The 23,604-nt window shown below is 38.9% G+C and overlaps 2 protein-coding genes across 4 annotated transcripts in view; one reads left to right on the forward strand and one right to left on the reverse strand.

Annotated features, from left to right (window-relative positions):
• Nucleotides 1–326: 326 nt before the first annotated feature.
• On the reverse strand, nucleotides 327–11,992 carry sar1b (secretion associated, Ras related GTPase 1B). The gene is made up of 7 exons (XM_085421114.1): nucleotides 11,834–11,992; nucleotides 7,931–8,006; nucleotides 3,554–3,673; nucleotides 3,205–3,270; nucleotides 2,917–3,020; nucleotides 1,227–1,358; nucleotides 327–950 (listed from the first exon to the last, which is right to left on the reverse strand). Exons 2-7 carry the CDS (start codon nucleotides 7,986–7,988, stop codon nucleotides 834–836), a joined length of 597 nt encoding a protein of 198 aa, XP_085277240.1. The 5' UTR covers nucleotides 7,989–8,006; nucleotides 11,834–11,992; the 3' UTR covers nucleotides 327–833.
• Nucleotides 11,993–13,845: 1,853 nt separating this feature from the next.
• Nucleotides 13,846–23,604, forward strand: part of sec24a (SEC24 homolog A, COPII coat complex component) — a 33,170-nt gene continuing 23,411 nt past the window's right edge. For all 3 annotated transcript variants that reach the window (XM_085421117.1, XM_085421115.1, XM_085421116.1), the window contains exons 1-2: nucleotides 13,846–14,228; nucleotides 17,101–17,724. In XM_085421117.1, the coding sequence (XP_085277243.1) occupies nucleotides 14,168–14,228; nucleotides 17,101–17,724 (685 nt within the window). In that variant the 5' untranslated portion in view covers nucleotides 13,846–14,167. The remainder of the gene's footprint in view (nucleotides 14,229–17,100; nucleotides 17,725–23,604) is intronic.

Raw genomic sequence — 23,604 nt, forward strand, 5'->3', positions numbered from 1 at the left:
GTGTGTTATTGACTATTTTGACTCAATATAATGTGACTGTGCCCACAGAGCCTGGGATGAGAGTATTTTAACTTCCAAATAACCTAAAGAAACTCATCACATTTCTGATACACCAAGATCAATGCACTGTTCCATTTTAATAAATGGGTAAAACAGCCACATGTATAGAGTGGGGTGTGTGCATGTGGCCAATTCATTTAGTTTTTGAAACCATGTGGGGAAAGCAAAAAAACAAAAACAAAAACACTGCGATTAAATACGATGTTGAATGTCTTTACTGTTAAAAAAGTGTACTGCAATGTATACAACTATGTTGCTCTCTCTCATTGTTTAACATGTTGTTGAAGAGGGGGTGGGGGAGAGGCATTGGATTGTTGATTATATAAATGGAATCATGTACAGTTTTACACTTATAATGCATCTATCATCATTATCAACAGATCGCAGGGAGCGAGGGAGAAAGGGGCAGCAGAGGACAGACAACATAGAAAAGATTCATCCACTTGAATTTGAACACCCTTTGCTGTGGAACCAATGCTATGTTACTCTTTCAAAGAGGGGAAGAGAAAAAAAAAAGCGAGAGATGGAAACAACTGTGTTCATGTACAGGTATGAATGCTGTAAGTGCAGAACCAAATGTTCGACCAATAAAAGTCTATTGGGATCAAGTTGTACTGGTTTCTCTGAAGGTGGATGTAGACTTGATTAACCGAACGTGGGGCTGAGCATGATGGTACTGGTGGCAACGGTGGGCGACTCGAATGGTTGGATTTAGCGCTCGCCCTGATAATCGTGGTGGTGGTGGTGTCAGCGTGTCACGGGGCTTGGCTTCTTTAGTCGATGTACTGGGAGAGCCAGCGGAAGCCCTCACCGTAGCCCTGCCTCTTCAACACACTGCACATGAACACCTCCAGTGGTCTTGTGTTCAGCTCCTTCAAGGGAACGTTGCCCTGAGGATGGAAGAAAAAAAAAAAAGCAGAAAGAAAAATTAAACCAAACCCACTTTGGGACCACAACACATTGGTACAAGGCTCATTTACTGCACATGATCCCCTATGTCTTTTACATTGATAAAATATCTGACATGTTATGCAAAAGAACCAGGCAGGGATTTATTTAGGACTGTTGGTCCTTTCACATTTTGATATATGAACTTATATATATTTTTTTTCTGTTCTTCAGCATTTAGAGCTTTAAAGCCTTGGTTCACTTGGACGGTGTCTCACCTTTCCTGTCGTCTGTCCGTACAATCCGAAGATTTCCCTCAGCCTCTCCTCGCTGATGGCTTCTGGCCTGTCAATCTTGTTGCCCAGGATCAGAATAGGCACATTTCCGATGGTCTCATCTGTCATTAATGCCTGGGTGGGTCAATGAGAGTGACAACATTCGTATTGGTAGGTAAAGGTAGATTTGGAATCATATTCCAAAAAGTAAGACAATGCTTCAACACATTTAAAATTCATCTCAAACAATGGCTAATAAATTGTTGTACATTGTCTGACAGTGTGGGGTAAATTTCTTCTTCACTATTTTTGTCTGACCTGTCAGAGACCACAGATGAGGAGCAGCCTTTTAGCTAACTCTGGTATATTTACATTGATATCTTCAATAATATGCATCGTCCCTTCTAAATTAAAGGGAAAAAATTAATTCACGAGCAGATTTATTTAAAAAAAAAATAATAATAATAATTAAAAATGCGGTGTTTGAATGAAGCGTTTATGGCTATTATAATTTTTTCTAGTAAGTTCTCACAGTTATTGCTTTGATTGTCCTCTAACTGACTAAGTTATATGTAACTAGTAGACAGTAGTAGCCTTTGAATAGCATGAGTTTTTAGTGACTTGAAGTCAGACAGGAGACCACAGTAACAATGACGTTGTAGCTCATTTGGCTTATGAACCATCACTGTTCATAGGTTACTGCCTGTAAAACTAAAATGTGACCTTGAACACAGCTGGTGTGAATTTAACCAAACTTGCACACAAGTTTGGTTAAATTCTTTCCAATACAAGGAGGAGGAGTGATTCTTATAGCCATGCCAGGTCATTAATCATTCACCCAGATTTGTCCATTTAAAAATTAAATTTAAAAAAGCCAGCAAAAAACATGCTTTTGTGAAACACAATTAGAAAATAAAGAGTGTGATTAACATTTTCCTGTAACTCCTAAAATACAAACAAAACATTTGACTGGCCAATGTTACACTTTTAGAATTTGCTCAGTTTTGGATGTTCTGTGAGCAGCTTTTGCCTTTCAGACTATTCTAAAACTGGTAAATTAGTTACCAGAAATATCCCTTTGGTCGGCTGGTTGAAAAGTAGATTAGAACATGTAGGGAAGAGAAATGAACCCCTCTCTTTTAAGAAGCGGGGCTAGAAGCAGATTTTTCAGAAACATCCAAGACATTAGATTAATGCACCACAAACTGAAACCCTTAAAAAAAACATTTGAATAAAGAAAAACTGCCATACTGTTTTGTATAATCTATCATAATTCCCATAATATTGGTACCCATTGGGCAAACAATTGTGATCAATAATATTGTGGTGCCGCTTTCATACAAACACGCTTTTTTCAACATGTTTCTTTTTTCTCTTATTTTTAAAATAATTATTAATTATATTGTGTTCTTTTTCTACATGATTACTTGTTTTCTGAAAGAAATAATCCCTTTATGAGTAGTTCTTTAATGGTCCCTTTGTATCTTTATATGGACTTACTGGGGAAAAACAAAAACTATTATCTCCTCTCATTTTTTTCTCAAATTGCAATTATCAAATACATGTGGTAAAAGGTAACATGCACAATGAATAACCAAAACTACACTTATTTCTCTCTTTGTTATTATACTAAAAGCTGTCAAAAACGACGCTTAGCGATGTGATGGGGACCACGTGTGTTGCGGGTACTTACATCAAGTTCTGCTTTTGATTCACCCAATCTCCCGAGGTCTGCACAATCCACAAGGAAGACAATGCCATTGATGGCAGGGAGGTAGTTTTTCCACACCCTGCGGGCTGAGTGAACAAACAAAATTTAAAAAAAAAAAAAAAATCTTATTTGTCAACTTCTCTTCTGTTTTAACCTTGGGCTAACCAGACTGAAAACTGAAGTACATTAGCCATACAAATGAATATTGTTGTTTCCTTAAAAACAAAATGCAATCAGTAAAATACAAAAACTATCAGAACACAGACACACCTTGTGCGTGGCCTCCAAGGTCAAAGGTGGTGAAAGTCATACCAGCAATCGTCAGCTCTTCTGAGGCTGGAGGGGAGGAAATGAATTAGTCAAGCAAAGATACTGAAAAAACATCAGTTTAATGCAATTCCATATGGAATATCCAAGCGCATGTTACACATAGGTACGTTACATTTATGATATTACATCCAATCAACAGCATCTGCTTTAAAAGTGTCTGTTAACAAGAAAACAGATATAAATGTCTGTAAAAGCTGCCTCCATTTCTTTGTATTGATAGTCTTTTGACACATAACCGAATGAGCATGTGTGAACGTGCATGCATGTGACAGAGTAAGCACCAACTCACTTGGGTGTAAAGTTGGCACATGCTGTCCCAATCTGTCATCTTTGAGCATGTGCAGTAGCGTCGTTTTGCCAGCATTGTCCAGGCCAAGAAATACTAACTTGCCGGATTTCTTATACAGTCCTGAAAGAAAGCCAAAAGTATTTCAGAACACAAACCTGTACGCTACTACTCTTTTTTTTTTTTTTTAAGTTGCTGAATCACATTATATATTTTTTTAACCTTTAAAGCAAATCAGTGACACTAAACAAAGGCTGTCAAGCTCAGACCTGTTCTTAGAACTACAGGGGACATTTAATCCACATAAGTTTATATAAATCAGAACACCATTTTGGTTTTCTCAAATTCACACAATGATTATTTAAAAAGAAGTAGTTAGTTTCCAATTTGATGGACTGATTTGACTATTTTTCTTTCTTCTTCTTTTTTCTTTTACATTTATTAAAAAAATATATATATATAAAAAAAAAAACCTTTCTCAAAACATAAAAGGTGCAAAGTTATGCCACTCCTTGATCAACTTTCCTAACAAGATTACAAGCCTTTGTGTTTACAACTCTGAGTCAGCATAGTGATACCTGGTGGATTTATAACATTTCTGAGTCAGTCAACTGGATGACATTACTTACAGCAGCACTATGCGACCTGTCTAACTGGGAGAACAGGAACGCCCGTTTCATATAAGCAGTTCGAACACAGAAACTAGAACAGCACACCCTGGGGAAAAGAGCTGCTGGTACACATTTCAAATGGACACTCAGAGAGAGAAAGAAAAGAGGGGGAAAAAAAAGAAGGGTGGAAAATTCTGTCATGTTTCTGAGAGATGTATCCTTTATCAGGCTTTCATGTTTACGCAGCATGTGGACATCACTGAAAGCTTTAAGCTGAGCGACTTTCAGGGAGCAAAATGGCAATGCCATAACCCATAGGCTACCGTGTGTTAGAGCTCTAACCAGGAACTAAAGACATACACTGAAGCAATAGAAAGAATTTGAAAAATGATGACCACTCCAAAAAATGGTGATACAATCAAAAGTGTAAGAGTGTAAAAATGGATGTGTTAGAATGTGAAACAAAACAAAGCATTTTCCTGACAAGGGCTGCAGCTGAAAAATATTTTATGAACAACAATAAAACTTTGCAGCGTGGATTAGGAGATAATGAGTGAGGATGTACCAATCCAACTTATTCCATTTCTAATTTGATACCTTACCTTCAGTTATATTTGATATCAGATCTCAACTAAAGCTGTACTACCCACTGTGTCCCTCTTATGTCAACAGGGTCAGGATTGAATAAATGGCCCATTATACCGGATGTCTCCCTAGCAAATGGCGGCAGACGCCAGAGGTGACGCTTAAAACATGCTTTGGTGCATTTTTCCTGATCATGCATCTCTCAATTTTTGTTACCTTGCATGGAGGTGCAGACAGGTTGAAGACATGCATGTGCAATCCTGTCAGTTTTTAACCACCATGGTTCACCGCTCAGAGATATCCATATTACACAGAGGGAGATGCTGCAACAGCCTGGAAAGATCAGACTTTCTGTGTGAAACTTTGGAAAGGTTTTGCCTGAGGGACAACACCTATTTGTTTAGGTGGATATTGCAGTGAGTTTCAAGCACTCTCAGCCAGTATATATAGTCCTCACGTCACAGCTGACTTCAGGGCTGGACTGGGACCAAAAAAAAAAAAAAAAAAAAATCGGCCTGGGCATTTTGACTAGAGACCGGCCCACCAGGTATTAAAGCCATAAAGCCTTTGAATGAAAATAAACGCTGTTGTGACAGTGATGTACACTGTCCTGTTGGTATATGTATGATTTCTATACATTTTACGTCAGATAAAAACTTTGGTTGTAAGATTCAGATAATTATTTTTTAAAAGCGAGACATTTTAAATGAGAATAAGAAAGAAAAGTATTTCTTTGTGCCCCCCTTTCCCTGTTAATGCCCTACCTGGCCCCCTGACCCGCCCCTGCACAGTTACCAGCTGTCAGCTACTTAGAAAAGGATCCTGATGTTATTTGTCTCTCAGAAACAGTTTATAACTTCCCTTCAACTCATTCATGTCACCTAAAAAGGTAAACCTGTCTCTCCTTCACCTGTTCAGCTCTGATGATTCAGTAAGGACATCTCCTGGTTTCATCTTCATGTTTCCCTCTCACCAGATATCCAAACCGATATCATGACCAGTAGCTTTTACAGCTGTGGCTCCAGCAAATATCAGCTGATACTAGAAAGTAATAAGCAGTGATGAGATTCTGAAACCACCCAGGTGAAAGCCTTTCGCTATTTGGCTACACCTAGAAATTCTGTCCATGAAAATTATGAACAGAATCAGGGACAAAGGGCAGCCCTGGTGGATCCCATCACCCACCAGGAATGAGTCCAACTTATTGCCAGTTATGCAGACCAAGAGCTGGTCCAGTGTTCCATGACCAGGATGAAAAACGCATTGTTTCTCCTGTATCCAAGGTTCGACTAACAGATGGACTCTCGTAACACTGATCTGCCAAGCGGCAAGCAGATCAGCGTTAGTCAATACTCAAAAAAGTAATTATCACTCCAAGGAGAAAGTAATTAATTTTACTCGTAACATTATTTTCATCTTACTGTAACCAGTGTTGGGGAGTAACGGAATACATGTACCGCCGTTGCGTATTTAAAATACAAAATATGAGTAACTGTATTCCGTTACAGTTACCATTTAAAAGGGTGGTATTCAGAATACAGTTACTTTGTTGAAATAAATGGATTACACTGCGGTACTTTCCTGTTTCATTTTGTCGCGGGTCAGGACTGTTTGGGTTTTGTTTGACAGCTACGTTCTGTTGATCCAGGCGGCAGCGTTACGGTTGCCATGGTTACAGGGCGACGCTCTCTCTCTCTGCGACTGTGTGTTTCCTGGGTGAGAGAGCGCCTTTTCGTTGTTGTTGTTGTTGTTGTGCTAAGCTAACAGGCAGAATGCTACAAGCATAGCTCTAAAGAATGTAGCATCATGGGCAGTGTAGTCCGTGCTGCAGGGAGAATGGACTGCCATACACGTTATGGGTCTGTGAGCTCGAGGAGGGAGAGAGAAAAAGGGGAGTGGAAAGGTACGAGTTGTCATCGAGGAAAAACGGGAGCTGGAAGCATGTAAATATAATAATAACCACTTCAGCCAAGAAGAGTGCCTGACGAGCCCAGTTGTAAGTAAGCTATTAAGACTCGACTGTACACCGTGTTCGTGTTTTCCTCCGAAAACAATAAGTTCCGTTGGAGCAGTCTTTCAACGCCTCTCTCTGTCTGTCGCAAGAAAAGTTGACCCACACAACAAAGTAAAGCTAGTTTTCGGCTACGAGCCGACAGGGACCCCGCCGTTTTAGTCAGAGGTCCCTTTACTACAGTTCGGAGTCGCGGACCTTCAGTAATAGTAATAAATCACACAGCAATAGTACATTCACGTTGTTGTAAAAAGCATGATAATATATTAAGTAATCCAAAGTATTCAGAATACGTTACTGTCATTGAGTAACGTAACGGAATACGTTACAGAATACATTTTGGGGCATGTATTCTGTATTCTGTAATGGAATACATTTTAAAAGTAACCTTCCCAACACTGACTGTAACATAGCTGAAATGCATTGACTCATAATTACCATTTAACAATACAAACAGAGGCTACAGTTTCACACACCAAAACAAATCGCTATCCTAATAAGGTCACAAAGATAAAAGATAAGATAAGATAAGATAAATTAGTCCCACACGTGGGGAATTTGTTTTGTTACAGCAGAAAGTGGACAGTGCAAAGTTACATAGAAAAATTAGAAAAACACTGGAATAAGATAATGATAATAATATGATCTTTCTCTCAGTGTTTAGGTATGAACACAAAACTGACAACACAAAGCAATGATGAACACCAGCACAAAGACACTTCAAAGTGATCAACACAGTAATTCTATTGTTGAAACGGAGGCTGCAGCCTGTCTGCTCATCAGTTTGTTACCTTTGAAGTTTAGGGTCTGTCTGGCTGGGTTGGGGTCAGCAGTCACTCAGCTTTAACATCACCCTGCGTTCTTGGCTAGCTTAGCGTTAGCATGCTGTCTGACTAGATGCTTGCAAAGAGTCGAAGCTGTGTTAGCAACATAATGCAGGTGTTTATGTCCTAGATGGAGTTTCCAGTTTACCATTGCATTCTCATCCTATTGTGCAATAACAATAAAAGTAATGTCATATCCACAATATAGACTGTGTCACTATTGGCAAGTGCAAGAACCGATAACTGGATCGATAGACAAGCAGACCAACAAGACTAACAGTTCCCAGTAGTCCAAGGAAATGGACAACTGGGAACCGGTTCTTGATTCCCATCCCTAGTTGGTACTCACCTAAAAACTGTAGTACGCTATTGAAACCGCTAGAAATCCACTCCAATAGGAATGACATATCCGGAGCTGTTGAATCCTGAAAAACAACCCCACCCCCCAAAAAAAGAGGATTCAAAACAAAGGAAAGAACAAATTAATTCACAGAGAAGGGTATTTTTCCCCCTTTGGACTGATAAGTGCTGTAAAGTGAAGCAAAATTTTTAAATATTTAAAGAAAATATCTTATCTGATTCAACAGTACTTTTCAAATTTTATAAGTTGTAAAATTGTGATTTTTTTTTTTTTTTTTTTAAATAGGGCAAAAACCAACTTGCCAAAGTATCTGAAAATATTAAGTGATAAACACAATTAAAGGGTAACACATAACTTAAGAACTAAATATGCCAGTTGCATCAACCTATCACACAGATACTAGCAACTGCTGATAAGAACAGTGAGTGCCTTTCTACAGCCAATGATTATCTTGTTCCAGAAGGACAGGAGATTCAGAACCCTGATCACATACCATCTGACAGTTTCTTGACAGACAACATGAGCTTTAATCTGAAAATTATGCCGTCTAAGACGTTTAAATGGGGGTAGCCTAATTGTTTGTCCAATTAAAAAAAAAAACCCAAAATAAACAGACTCAGATAACTACTACAAGTATGAAATCAATAGCAGTTTCTGTTGTGTAACAGATGTTTTTTTTTCTTCTTTTTTTCTGGGTAAGACACATTTTTACAGTCTTCATTTTTTATTTCTACTTCATATAAGCTTCTTTGTCTCCCATTTAAGTGACCCAATCAAATATGTGAGAGCTATGCTTATGACATTCAATAAAAGGGAGGACAGAAAAAGCAAACATCCCCTCTCCAATAAGAAGTTTTTGCACTCCATTTCCAACTTCATCTCATTTTTCAATCCTCTGCACACTGATCACAGCAAGGTAAGCTGGTACAGACCTCTGGCCCCAATTACGTAACATGAAAACAACTCCAGGGCTAAAGTATAAGGCTGACAAAGGTCAAGATCATGCAAATACAGCTGAACTACACGTCAGCTGGTGCCACACTGTGGACCGATATGCTCCCATGCCTGCCTCAGTGACTGTAAAATATTCGGCAAGCAAAAGATGCATGTGGCCATAAAAAGCTTGCCTGAAGTCTGCTGCCTTACTCTGTTTCAACTGCATTTGGCGGTGTCGTTTACAAGATGTGCAAACTGATCATCAAGCATGACCAACTGCTACTACTAGGGTCTGAAATGAAAAGCCAAATGCCAACAGATCTTCTGTTTGGTCGGTAAATCTCAGAAGACTTTCTGACACACTGACGGGTAAATATATGCCCTAAAAAATACACATGAACAACTTTAAAAGACTATGCTGACGCTCTACTACATTTTGCTGTTGTTGACTTGCTCTGTCATTTGCCGTCTGTCTCAGAGTCCAATGAACAATGACAATATTCTAACAAGAGAACAAGAGCTCACCCAAACCAAACGGTAGCCCTAAGAAAGACACAGACACTATCAAAATAAAGGGAAAATAGGAATGGGTCTTTAGAGTAAACAAATAAAAATTTAATGCAAACATGAAGGTGAATTACTCTGATCAAATTGATTATCCATGAAGAAGGTTTCCGAACCATTACAGCCTTCTTTTTTCCTCATAAAGGGCCTCTAGGACGAATGGTCCCCACTTAAGATGTCAACGTTACCTGTGTTATCTTAACAGAAGTTTATGAATTTTCCTGGCCATCTAATAGACAACAAGATTCCTTAAAAGAACACCCCCTAAGAAACAACTTCTTAAAAATCCATTCTCATGTCATACGATTGAGGAAAAGGCAAAAACTATTAGGTGGGCCTAGGGCTGTGCGATATGACCAAAATCTCATATCCCGATATAAAACATCTATCGTCCGATAACGATATAAATCACAAAAATGTAACATTTTCTGTAAATTCTGTGAATCTCGGGTAGCTGAAGTGTTTCTAGCTGGGCGTCATATATCTGGAGTCGAGTGTTTTACCGATGCATGAAACTACACATTTTTAGACATAGGTTGTAACAGCCGCCGTTTTCTTTGCAGCGTGCTGCAGGGAAAAGCCTGTTCTAACGTTTGAGTCTAAGGTTTATTTTTTAGCACCTGACGGCTCTTTTTTGCTTCTCATTGGTAAATACTCTGCATACTATTTTACGTGATTCAGTTTATTTTGAAAAGTCTCAACAGGATCTTGAGCTTTATTGAGAAAGGTTTATGTGGAAAATAAACAAGCGGACGCGATGGTTTTACCATCATTGTTGCTGATGACAATGCATAAAAACAGGCGCTTGTCCGTCCATAGTGTGGTTATATTAAATATAAGAGAAAGAGAGAACTTTAAGAAATGAATATAGCCACTACAGTGACCATCAAAACGATGAAAAAATATTGCCATAAACAGTTTATTTTGCAACACCACGAAACAAATGATAGCGTAAAATGAAACGATAGACGTTTTTATGTCGTCATCCGATATATATCCTTATATCGTACAGCCCTAGGTGGGCCCCAAACTTTTCACATACATTAAGTTTTTTTTGTTAGTTTGATTTATTTTTTTACTTTTAAATATGCTCAGTAAAATTTTGTGCTCAATTGCTCAGTACTTTGAGAAATTATGTTTTGAAATTAGTTGTTACATATATTAAAATAGTTATGCTACAAATGTTCGCTTTTGCAAAGTTATGTGAAACAACAAATGGTAAATGGCCTGTATTTATATAGCGCTTTTACTAGTCCCTAAGGACCCCAAAGCGCTTTACATATCCAGTCATCCACCCATTCACACACACATTCACACACTGGCAACAAGGCAATTAATTTCATTGGCCACTATATTTTCTCTATATTTATTTGTCTCCTTTGCCTTGAACCTTTAACTTGTGACAACAAAAAAGATGACTTCGGGAACTCAAATGTGCCCTCAAAGAAAAACTCGTTATAACTAAGATGTCTAATATAATTAAATCTGACATTTAAATACACTGCAATAACGCTGAGTCAACATTAAATGGGTAACAGGGGTGTCTTATCAAAAATCGTCACCCATGTAGACCGCTTACCTCAAACACTAACGTGATCTACCTCTTGAATTCCTAGTTCAGCGTGTTAGTAGCAAAGTGCTCATGTCTTAGATAAAGCCTATCAGAGCAGTGTGTTACCAAACTAAGATGGGGCACATTTTCTCCTCTGAGAAGATATGAATTATTATCACATTTAGGTTTCAGGCAGTACCTGTCAACTAACATAACACTGCGAAGACAACGAATGCGGTTTGACTCGGCTGTCAAAATCCCCGGGTTATAACAGCCAGTATAGACGTAGCAGTGAAGTGAGCTAACCTTCAATATGACGGCTAATGTTACAGCAATTGATGGTCTCTGCCAGGTTACACTTCAGCCAAAAAACTACAACGAGGACTGTATTTAAGAATGCCAACAAACCATGCCACGCTTATATATATATATATATTGGTTAGGTATAGTTTGAAAAGAGAAGGCGAGGCCGGCTAACCGGCTAGCAGGAAGCTTCTAGCTACGTGTCATATTCTCTATCACTTAGGCGACGTTGCATCGATGGCTACGTTAGCTAACTAGCAGTTAGCTACAAAAGCGGCTCTTCGACGTGCTAAAACCATGAAATTTGTGCAATACTCCGACTGTTTTTCAACTCTGAAATAAGCACCAATGTTTAAATAAATATGACAACGGGTCAAGTTAAATGTACACCTCACTCCCAGCACCGTAACAGTAAACTTGGTGTAAGAAATGCTAACGTAGCAACATTAGCAGCCGGGAGAAATTGCTAGCCTAGATGTCGAACGTTTACGGGACTCTTCAGATATCAAGTACATTAAACAAAAAAAAAAACTTACCCGTTATCTAGGTGTAGATTAATATAACAAGTATGTTCGCTCTAATACTCATGTAAATTGGTCACTTGCTCAAAAAACCCAGAGAGCCTGCAAAATGCCAGGTCCTTCTCTCCTCCTTCGTGTTTTGTTACTGAGCCACGACACTGCAATGGCTGTCCAGCAACTCCCCGAAAACTCTGCCCTTCCGCTTCCTGTTTATGTTTCACAGTCATCTTTCCGGCAGGGGAACTAAAATCTAGCTCCGCTCTGGATTTCTTTTTGTTTCAGAGCCAACATGGACATATTTTGCTCATTTTTTTAATTAAATAATTTTATCGGTGTATTAACGCGTGTGTGATGGTTTGCTCCAAGTTTTCATATTGTTATAGTCAAATAATCTCGTTAGGCAAGTCCATGTCAGCTCTGATATGACGAGATGTACTTTGTTTATCTCATATTTAGAAAATCATTTGTTTAAAGCAGTTCAAATTAATAGTAAAATAATAATAAGAAAGAAAGAAATGGAAAACTATACTAATAAAATCTTGCACTCCATTCAGGAGGTGCAGAAGATAGTCCTCCTGGGAACTGGTCACATTCTGAGGAGGACTTTATCCATCAAGTGAATCATCACATGATATCTCATAGTAGTTCTAAGTTGAAGGAATAAACTCAATATCATGAGTGAACAGAACAGGATTTTAAGGATGATAAAATATTAATATTAATAAAAAATACCCGTCAAATACTTTCTCTACGAGGCAGGTGTATTTTATTATATTATTTATTATAGAGGGTGATGTGGTATGTAGCTGTACTTATGTCAGCAGAGCTTAATCACTCTGTTAGAGAAGGTGCTTTCTCTCGCGGTCTCTCTACAGTAACCAGTGCGGAGGGTGGTCCGGATTAATCCATGATGGGAACAGTTTGTTCAGTGATCTGCTCTCCAGCTTCAAAAGTGTTAAATTTGTAGCCAGTCACAGTGCCACCCTCCAGCAGACCACTGTGAAGTAATTGTGCTTGCACAACTGAGTAATAGAGAATCTCCATCATGTATCTGCACACACTGAAGGATCTAATTTTTCTTATGAAACAGAGTCTGCTCATTTCATTTTTTTATACAGTTTTTGTGTTGGTCTTTCAGGTCAGACACCCACAACACTAACATCATATCCCAAGATAGACACAGGTCATGTAGGATGTAATTATTTTGCAGATTATTTGAAATGTATAGGACTTGTAGACCATTTTTACATTCAGCAATTCTTATTTCATTTTATATTATAAGCACAAAATGTATAGGCTACATCATATTATGTGCATATGACTAGAAGGATAAAGTCCTGGCAAAAACGAAAAAAGAAAATTAACAAATTATAGTTAACTGACTTATTATTCTTAAAGTTTTATTGTCACATTTCTGCATTTCTTGACAAAAATGGTCAAACATCTGATTTGGAGTTTGTCCACCAGTTCTTATTCATATGGAATTTCCCCAGTGATTAAAAAAAATAATGTACAAATGTATTCCCTTTGACTTTCTTATCACTTTCAAAACAATGATGCTGGATTTTTCCCAGTTGCATGCAAGGACAAAACAAATAGCTCGGAATTCATAGAAGTTGTAAGGAAACTCAATGTCAAGTCTAAATGTTTCCAGTGCTTGACTGTTTAATCAAATGCAAAAAAGGTGAATTAAACTACATTAATCCTATTATAAAGATGAAGCTTATTCCCAACTAACCAAGGTTGTTTTTTCCATACAGTTATGTCCAAAAGAATTCACCTGGGGACAAACTATAGCATATTCTTTTAGTGCTTTAACTTAGATTAGAGGATTCCACCATACGTTGGAAAAAGTATCGCAGGTTGTATTTCACGTGCAATTAAATGAGCAGCTTCTCAAAAAATGCACAGTGATTGTCCATGAACTCGATGATGTTTCTAGTACACTGGAAAATCCTGTGCACCGGAGGAAATGCCACGTGTAAATACTGCGCATGCCCGACAGTTTCTACGTTGATCCTGCTGGGTGATCCCAGCTTCCGGTGAAAGGGGAGAAGTGTCTGACACGATTACTCTGACCAGGCCCATCGTTACTCACCCGTAGATAGCCGAACGGGTTTTTTGATAATGGCGATGGGCTTGTAATCGTCAACAAGTCACCTAATCAACTTTTTTTTGAGATAATAGGAGACGTCGCCGCGGACGACGCTTTGAGCAGGCTACGCGCCGTCAGAGCTACAGGTTTAAACGTTACCCGCGACTGTCAGCCAGCTAGTTAGCCAGCTAAAGTCGTAGCTAGCTTTTCGCCAACCAAGCACCTCTAAATTAGATCCTGGTGTCTGTTTCAAGATGTCAACTGCGGGGTTCAATTCTCAGAATGGGACTGGGACAGGGCAAACATACGCAAATGGTGAGTAACTTTTATTAAATATATTTACTTCAACGCGAAGTAGCTAACCGCTAACTGGCTTTTCGGTAGTCACAAACGAGCACTAGCGGCACTTCTTGGATCTTGTGTCTGATGCTAGTTGTTAGCTAACTGACTTGCTTAGTAACACTGTAACGATAGGTAGCTAAGTAGGGGCGACCTGTCAGGTGTAGAGCTGAGGTTAATCTTGATCTATGCTACCATGATGACTTAACGTGACCAAAATAGTTTCTTTCTTTAAGTTACGCTATACATACACATTTAGTTAGTGTTTGAATGTTTGCTACTTTTCCCTTGTCGAGGTGGCAGCCCAACAGGTTGATTATAGGACTCATCAGGCACCATAAAATTATAGAGACAGGTGTTCAATTGTCCGACCTTTCTCCACACAACATAATATAATATACGTAGATATAATGCGAGCTCGTTGATAACTTGAAAAGTAATTGTTTTTTTCCTTTCATGCTGCTGGATTTGTCTGAACCTTTTTTCCCTTCCTTTTTTTTTTTTTTTAAACTCCCGATGTAGTTTTAGTGGCAGTGAATAAATACATTTGCTTGTTTACTAGTTCTTTCACTGTTGTGCAATACGGATTTTCAGCTGGCTTAAAAGCTCTGGCGTGTCTGCGTCCTGCGTTTTTCTGTACATGTGGCACGTTGGGGACCATCCAAATATGTTAAAGCAAAGCAGCCTGAAACAGATAAATGTCTTAATTTCAGGTTATTCATATCTTTTTATGGTTTTCCAGTGGAGTACTGATATTTCACAATCAAATTAGTCTGCACTTGAAATAACTTTCTTGTTCTGTGCAGACAACAGCATCCCTAGGTCATAATACCTCAGCTCCAATTCAAAAGTTGTAAATGAGTACACGTGATTTTGGTCATTTTAATATAGCATTGTTTTTTTCCTTTCTTTTTCTTTTTTCTAATTGCAGTTCAGTTAAAAATACAGCAGTGGAAAATAAACAATGCCAATTACCAACAAGAAAAAAACCCATCAAGCACATCAATAAAGCTGGGTGGCATGACTTGAATAATATTTGTTATCCTGGGTTATCTTTATGCAAATGAAATGTTAATGTGTGAATATGGATCTTTGTTTAAAAAATGTTTCCATATATCAGGTGTAATTCCCATCACTTATGAATGGACAGAAATGTCATATTATAATGCTAAGCTTCGTGTATAAAGACTAAAGGCAGTTATAAGGAAACTGTCCATTACAAGCCCCTGCATATGCTCATAGGTGAGGGTGTGGTTTTTGTGTGTGTGTGTGTTTTGTTGTTGTTGGGTTTTTTTCTTGACTGATTTATATTTTATTCGGTATCATTATCATTATTTATGTTTTTGTTAAAGCCAGAAGTTGCAGTGGACTAGACTCAAAAGGCTTTCCTGACTGCCTTACTAGTATTCAAGTTAAAGCTGACAGTCTGCGCTGTCTCTGTATCTTTGGTTCATTTTCTTGTCTTGAGTATTAGTATTTCTGGCAGCACAGGGTTGAACTTCTGAAGACAATTTAGTAATAATTTCATTACAGCACTTACCCATGGGCATTCTCCCATTTAAACTGAAATTATTAGTTTTGTGTTTGGAGTTAAACAGCGCCAGTACATTAACAGCCTCACTATTTGAACTTGCTGTCATAAAGTGGTCTTTAGAGCTGCTTTCATTATCTTAATCATTGTAATGCATATTTACACCCTCAAGTCTAGATTCACATGGGTTGTATTTTCCTACTCTGTAAGTGAAGTTTTTCTTGTTTTACCATTAGATGCTTTTTGTTTTTTTACTGGAGTGAAAGGTCTGATATCACACTCGGCACTTTATGATTTCTGATTTTCTTAGAATTTCCCTGCTCTTAGAAAGGGCATAGATTACTGGATTATGTTCCGTCATCTATCTTTGCATGTTGAGAAAAGTTTTCTAATCCCTTTTCACTCTGCTGACTTAGCTCTGCTGTCAGTTATAAAGTAAAGGAATAAATGCATAGTAGTGAAACTGCTTGCATTACATAATCGTTTAGGCCACAAATGGCATCACATTGATGCTGCAAATTAAAGTGTGCTGATTAGATCATTCTTGGTAGTTTTTGTCCTGCTTTCCTTCCTTCTTCCTTATAACTATTTAGAATTTGACAACTGTTTCCTGTTCATAACAAGATCTTACATCGCCTATTGTTATTAATGTTTGACACTCTTGAAACTGAGATGTTTGTGTTACATTTTTAGCCTAGTATCTGCACAGTAAACACAGCATTTTAATGGTGCACAGGTGTCAGCTTTTATCACTGCTGTGTTCAGTAAGTAAGCCTGAAACCCACTGTCACTGAGGGAAAATCACAACAAATTAAATCCAAGTAAAGAGATTACTCCTCTGGGCTGTCGGCTCATTGGTCATTTGATGCATCCGTGTAGTTTTCACTGCCAGCACTGTGCCATCTGTTTTTCATATAAAAACATTTAAAGCAAGTGGATTGCCTTAATTAAAATGCACTTGAATCACAAAAAATAGCCCCTAGCTTGAAATCTATAACATTGCTGGTTACATCTCTCTGTAACGCTAAAGGCTTTACTGCTTTTGAACCGAAGGCTAAATTTCAGATATAACTCTTATCCTACATGACAATACTGTTATTTAAAGAGCTGCAGCCATTGTGAAATGTTGGCGAGTAGTCAGGCAGATCTTTTCCCCTAAACAAAGGGATTGAAATAAGAGTTTTTATAAAAAAATAAAATTGACATAAAATTAACCAGAGAATTAAATGATTTTCATGTCTGATTTTAATTACTCAAAGAGGAAACTGTGAGAAAAATGTATTAACATGTCTGTATTTATCCTCCTCTGGTCTCCAGGTCCATCACAGAATCCTGTTGCCCTCCAGCAGCTACCAGGGGTTAGTTATGGGATGACTAATCAACCACCATACAATCCAGTGCAGGCCAAAGCTCCTGCACCCCCTGGCCCTGGACTTTACCCAGCTGGGCTATACCAGCCTATTCCCCCAGTTAGCTCATATCAGCCAGGCCCACCACCCACCTCCTACCCATCTTCTGCAGGCCAGCCACTGTTGCCCAGGCCTCCAATGGGAGGTCATCCATCACATACCCCTCCTCAGTCTGCCAGCCCCAGTCCTGGTCCTAGGATGCCAATGCCTCCTGCACAGGCAACACCACCTCCTCCTTCTGTGTCTTCTAGTAGCTACTACCCCAACCCTCAGCAGCCCATGACTCCAGCATGGCAGTACAACACACCTACACCACCACTGGGGCCAGCAACCTCCATTAGTGCGCCTCCAATGGGCCCTGTGGCAAATCATGTGAATCCAGCTGCAACCTTAGCAGGGCCATCACTGCCATCATCAGCATCTTACAGCTCAGCAGCACCACTACCACCACCTCCCAACATGTCTTACAGCACTACCCAACCCCCGGGCCCAGGAATGCCTCCCACCTCTCTGCACGGCTATACACAGCCAGGTAAGTACATCAAGGCATATAACAAAGAGATACTCAGTGTTTCCCCACACATAGACTTTACGTGGCTGGGAAACCTGGACAAACTGACAAAGACATAATTTTTTCTTGCAAATTATTTCACAGTGTTGTTTTCATCCAAAACAACATTAAGATTAATATATAAATTGACAATCCCATCAGTCTTATTTCGAATGTTCAGGTGCTATTGACCTATAGTCCTTTGCGTCCAGTTTTTCCATGTTTTCCTACAAGTGAGTTGGTTAACTTGCTCTTGTCTCTTGTGCCTTTTATACTTGAGCCGTCTTGAGCCTCTTGCCCTATAGTCCTTGCTCTGGTGTGGAAATCTGCTGGTAGAGTGCCACTCTAACCAGCTGCCACAAGTGGAAAGCTAAACTCATGAGGATAAAGAGCATAACAAGGCCTTTCTCCACCTATAGCTGGAGTCTGTCCTTACGATGGAACTAATTGTTACTGTTATTTCATGTAACCAAATACATATGGTATTATTTGTTATGTTATTGGAAAGGGCATATACAGTGGTGTGAAAAAGTGTTTGCACTCTTCCTGATTTCCTGTTCTTTTGTATGTTTGTCACACTTTCATGTAAAGGTAACACAAGTAAACATAAAATGCACTTATTAAATGAAGGTGTTTGTTATTAAAAAGAGTAAAAAAAAAAAAAAAAAAAGTTAAAGCGATTACCCCCCTAAACCTAATAACTGGTTGGGCCACCCTTAGTAGCAAAAACTGCAATCAAGTGTTTGCAATAACTGGCAGTTAGTTCTTTAAAGTGCTGTGAAATAATTTTGGCCGCTTGTTCTTACAGAATTGTTGTAATTCGGGGCGATCGTGGCTCAAGAGTTTGGAGTTCGCCTTGTAATCAGAAGGTTGCCGGTTCGAGCCCCGGCTTGGACAGTGTTACGGATTCAAATATTGGGGATGGATACAAGAGGAAAAACCACAATAACAACACTGGTCCGGCCGGGTTGAGTCAAACGATGATTTTAATGATCACACGCGTGGGAGATGGACACCGTACGCAGACAGCATCAGATCTCAAAATGGTGGAGCATTGATCAAACTCTTATAGCCTCTAGTGGCCCCCACCTAGTCATAAAAGCCTAAACATTCACATGCTTTCTCTCACACGGCGCCTAAGCTACGACCTTGGCTCCCTGTTTAACTGCTCCTGCTGAGATGGGGCAGAAAACTCCAGTATGTTCTGTTCTCTTCTAATCAGACAAATAAGGCGATGACTTTCTGCGAACAGTATTTCTTATAACTCAGCAGTATAATGCATCAGTTATCACCTTCTTCTAATTCAGGAGAATAATTCAAACTAAAACTACGTAATAATTCACAATCTTTAATTAGGTGTCTAACATGGCATAAAATAATATTATAATCTCACACTCCCCCTGTTGAGCTCTTTAGAATAAAGAGCTCACCTACACCCTGTAATCCAGTGTGGCCGGGTTCATTTCTTCTTCCCCCTGAGGCCCTTTGTCCCCCTGTTGGGCGAACCATATGTGAGATGACCTCTGTGTTTGCGCAGTTCAGATGCAAGAAAAACTATTATTACAACAGTAGCAGGTACAGATGACACTCCCCAGTTCTTCCACAGCTTTATTTTGGTGCTACCTTATACCCTTCAGACTAGAACCTCTGTCCGAGGAGCTTTTAGCCTTTATTTTATTGCTGCAGCCACCAGTGTCTTCCAGTTGGGTGATCCTCTGCTCTTCTTTCTTCAACCTCAGGGGTTAGACAACCCTTCAGTCGTTGCACAGATCAGGGGATTATTCTGCCCCGATTTCAAACAACGATCTGTGTATCCTCGGGTCCTGTGTGTCCTGTGTATCCCCCAGAAAAAGGAACAGGAACGTGTCCCCCTTTTGCCCAAGAGCCTCTCGAACCTCGTTGGTCTGGTGTTCCTGGATTTCCGCCAACCCCTTCATGGTTAACCCTTTACAGCCGATCGGAGTGGGCACACTCTGTTTTGCGTAACTATTTTTAAATCCCGGTAGCACTGCAACCACGTAAGCTAGCGCAAAAATTTTTTTTGCATATGAAACCGGAGGAGTTGTACTTACATCTTATGCCATCAGCACATAAAGCTTTGCAAAAACTGAATAAAAAGCGCTTGCAGGAACAAAAACATAATATTCCAGAAACACGCTTTACCGATCCAATCAGCTGGTCATAACACTTCCTACGTTGGAATAGACGTCAGCGCGAACTTTTGCATTTCCGCCATTACATGCCCGAAACCGGAAGTGACGTCATTTTCGCGGAAATGTAGTCTTTTTTACTATCAGGGCCTCAGGGCCTATACTCGTCTTTTTAAAAGTTATCTTTGACTTTATGACTTTCTGTGTCGTTTCTGGGATGCTTAGGACTCATATTGCACTGCTGGAAATAGTTTATTTTGATGCATATGCTGCTTTTTTGCAAATTTGCAGTATAATATTTATTTTCGTTTTTCCTGCAGTGTATAAAAATTGGTGTATTTCAAAAATAAAACTATGAAGACACTCAAAATAAATTTCCTGTGGTGGGAAACTATTTTGTGCAACTTTTTTGTATTTACAGTTTTGAGGGATAAGCCTCTTAAATTTCTCTAACTACAAATATATGTTAAAAAAGCAAAAACGATTTTCAATTTTTTTGTAGTTTATTGCACTTTTTTGCAATTTATGTAATTACTATGCACTTAATGAATACATATTATTAAAATCTGGGCTATAATGGTTGTATTGATGTATAGCAACTTGAAATGCTCCCAAAAATGGCTCCACAGCATGTAAAAATATGATATAAGCTCTGGCGGACTTGGTTCTATGGTAGGTCTTAAAGGGTTAATGCTGTTAGCCCTCTGCACTCAAGGCATTTCCTACACTTTATCAGTCTGGACCATCACGCCGAACGAAGCTTATGACCTTCAAAAGACCGAGTGCCAACTCATTATAAGCACATTTGCAAGGTGTGTCTGAAAATTATTAAAACCACTCATTTTAACAAAAGACATCAAAAACAAATTAGCCATTTTTAATCCTAACATTTGCCCCCCCAAAAATCATGTGTTTGCTTCCGCCTACTGTCCCATGGTTTCCTCTCCAGTGTGGTACTCAGCTTCTCATGAACACAAGCATTTTATCATCTAAACGCTATTCAGTTCATTTCAATGATTAACGCTTAAACATAGAAATAATGATTTATGCTTCTCACTGGATCTCTAAAAAAGTCCGGAAACCTCTTGGGTCACTATTAGCTTAAGCTTTACCATACCTAAGTTATTAAAACACAAATGAAGTCATAAAGATGTTCATATAACCCTTGTTTGATGTTAAAACTCAACTTCCCCCCTTCTTTGACACGTTCCCATGTGTCAAATCAACGGAGCTAGAAAATTAAAAGAAAAGGTTAGTGACCTCATATCTTAGAAAGTATGAGACCTTCTCCTATCCAGTGTCGTTGCTCCAGTCCTGTCAGCCTGTGCCAGGGAATGAAACCAATTTAATTGTCATGTTAGATCTGTTCAACTCCTGGCTCCGCCCAGAGCCTGCGTCTGCAGAATTTCCAAGAAACAAAACCTGCATTAATATGAACTTCACTGGAATATGAACTTGTTGACTACTTTTGACACAGCAAAGGAACATTCTCTCCTTCTCGAGGACAGGCACTGACTCCCACTTATCTCCTGGAGCCAACTGTCCCTTATGGAGACACAATATTGCAGCTACAAGGTTTCGCAGATTGTTAAGTTGATCTGTGTGTAATGCTCTGAATCAGGTATGTAATATTAAATGAATGTCATTTAATTAACTGCCACTACTTAAAACTTAGCAAAAGATATAACTGAATAAAAGATCGCCAAGAAAAACATGATATCAGTGTTATGTAAGCGCGTGAGGCCTTCTATGCTCGAAGTCACTCCAGTCCATAGATCAGCCAAACATCGCGTTGACTGTAGCTTTTAACCCTTATTAACTTGAGCACAACTCTATAATGAGCAACAAACTGCAATATGTATAAAAATGATCATGGTTACACCTGCAATGAAAGATCATATGATTATCCTGACACCTGTAAATAGAAGATTAACCTGAGGTTATAACAATCACTGGAACACAAATGTTAGTATAATGTCAAAAGCTTCAATAAATGATCAATGCAATGTTTGTTATATGATTCTGATGTAACAATAATGCTGATGCTAAAATAACAGTAAAACACCCCCTTTTTATCCCGTTAATAAACTTGACACATAAACGTTTATGAATGCCTCTTTTAAATTTTATTTCCCCCTGCTTTTCCCTCACTGACCACAGCAGGGGAATCTTTGTCTTGATTCATGCTATGAATCCGGCTAACCTGATTCATCACTGAGCCCCACCGTGACTGGCATCTGACAGGGTGGCGCTGCATACTCTTCCTTTAATGTCTCTATGTTCAATCTGTTAATTAGAGTGCTTAAACATGAAGTAGACTGCGTCCACAACAAGTCAATACAGCTGTAAATGTGGCCAATTATCAATCAATAACAAAAAATAGCTTTTATTTTATGCATGCTTTTAGTCAACCACTCACCCAGAGGATCTTCAATCGCAGGAAATTCCTTCTCCTCATTTAATGAGTCTGTCCTCCTTCCATGCCCTGGTAACTGGTCCATCCAGAGCCATATGATCTTGAAATATACATACAACAAGCCAAACCACACCTTGGTCACACCAACCCTTTTCCGCCCTGAAGATGTTCAACGCCATCTTAGTCTGGACTGTCAAAGGTGACTTTAACGCTGACTGTTCCGACAATCCATTTGATAACATTTCCTGGTCAGATTTGCCAATCTCTGCACCAGGGTTTTAATAGCTTTGCAATTTTCATTAGTTTTTATTTTTATTTAGCTTCGACTTCAGATTTTCAATTTTATATCAGTTGTAATTAGTTTTTACCAATTGTTTGCTAGTTTAGTCTAGTTTTTGTTTTCTGAAAATCCTTAGTTTCAGTTTAGTTTTGATTAGTGTCAGTTATAGTTTTAGTTGTGTCTGCAATAATTAAGTGTAACAAAATCCCAGTTTCATCATATCAGTCATGCTCTTGTGCTTATCCTTGGGTATTGAGACTATTAACTCTTGCAGCACCGGGTGTTCGTAATTTTGGTTCAAATGAATTGATAAACTTTTTGAAGGCAATTGACTCACACAGTCATGTAGATATCCCAGTCCTGTTGTCTCGGGATGCATCACGCCGCCTTGTCTGGGGTTAGCTTCTGTTTTCTGGGGATGATGGTTGAGTGTGCTCCCGTACCTTCTCAAGGTAAGGTAGGTTAGCTTTCTGGTGTGAACTTTTCAAGTGCACTTTAAGGTTTGTGGGATTTTTTCCCTTTAGAAATGTCCCTTATTTGCCCCTCAATTTGTCTCTTTCCACTACAAGACACTTGCTTTATCCAAAACACAGTCGTATTCAAAGTAATCCCAAATTGGACTCTGACGCTTTCTCCCGACTTTTCCTGACATGATTCTGCGCGTGGACGGAGCAGCAACACAGACGACTCGACTAACGTACTTGCCACCTGCTGGCATAATGAGACAGCAAGAAAAAATCTGGAAGCTAAACTTCATTTTCACCCTTGACTATTGTAGGACACGCACACATCAATGAAACTAAACACATTTTGCTATAAATTCAGTTAATTTTAGTTAGTTTTGTGAACACTCATTACAGTTTTAGTTAGTTTTCCTTTTTTTGTTTTTATTTTATTTCCGTTAACGAAAATGTTTTTTCACTTCTAGTTTTCGTTATTTCATTTGTTTTCGTTAATAATAATAGCCTTGCTCTGCACACTGGAATAAACAGAATCAACATGATCAACATTTTACT

Source organism: Rhamphochromis longiceps, linkage group LG10, assembly GCF_057381845.1.
Source record: "Rhamphochromis longiceps isolate RC_006_pf linkage group LG10, R_longiceps_female_GT1.1, whole genome shotgun sequence".
Lineage (NCBI taxonomy): Eukaryota > Metazoa > Chordata > Actinopteri > Cichliformes > Cichlidae > Rhamphochromis > Rhamphochromis longiceps.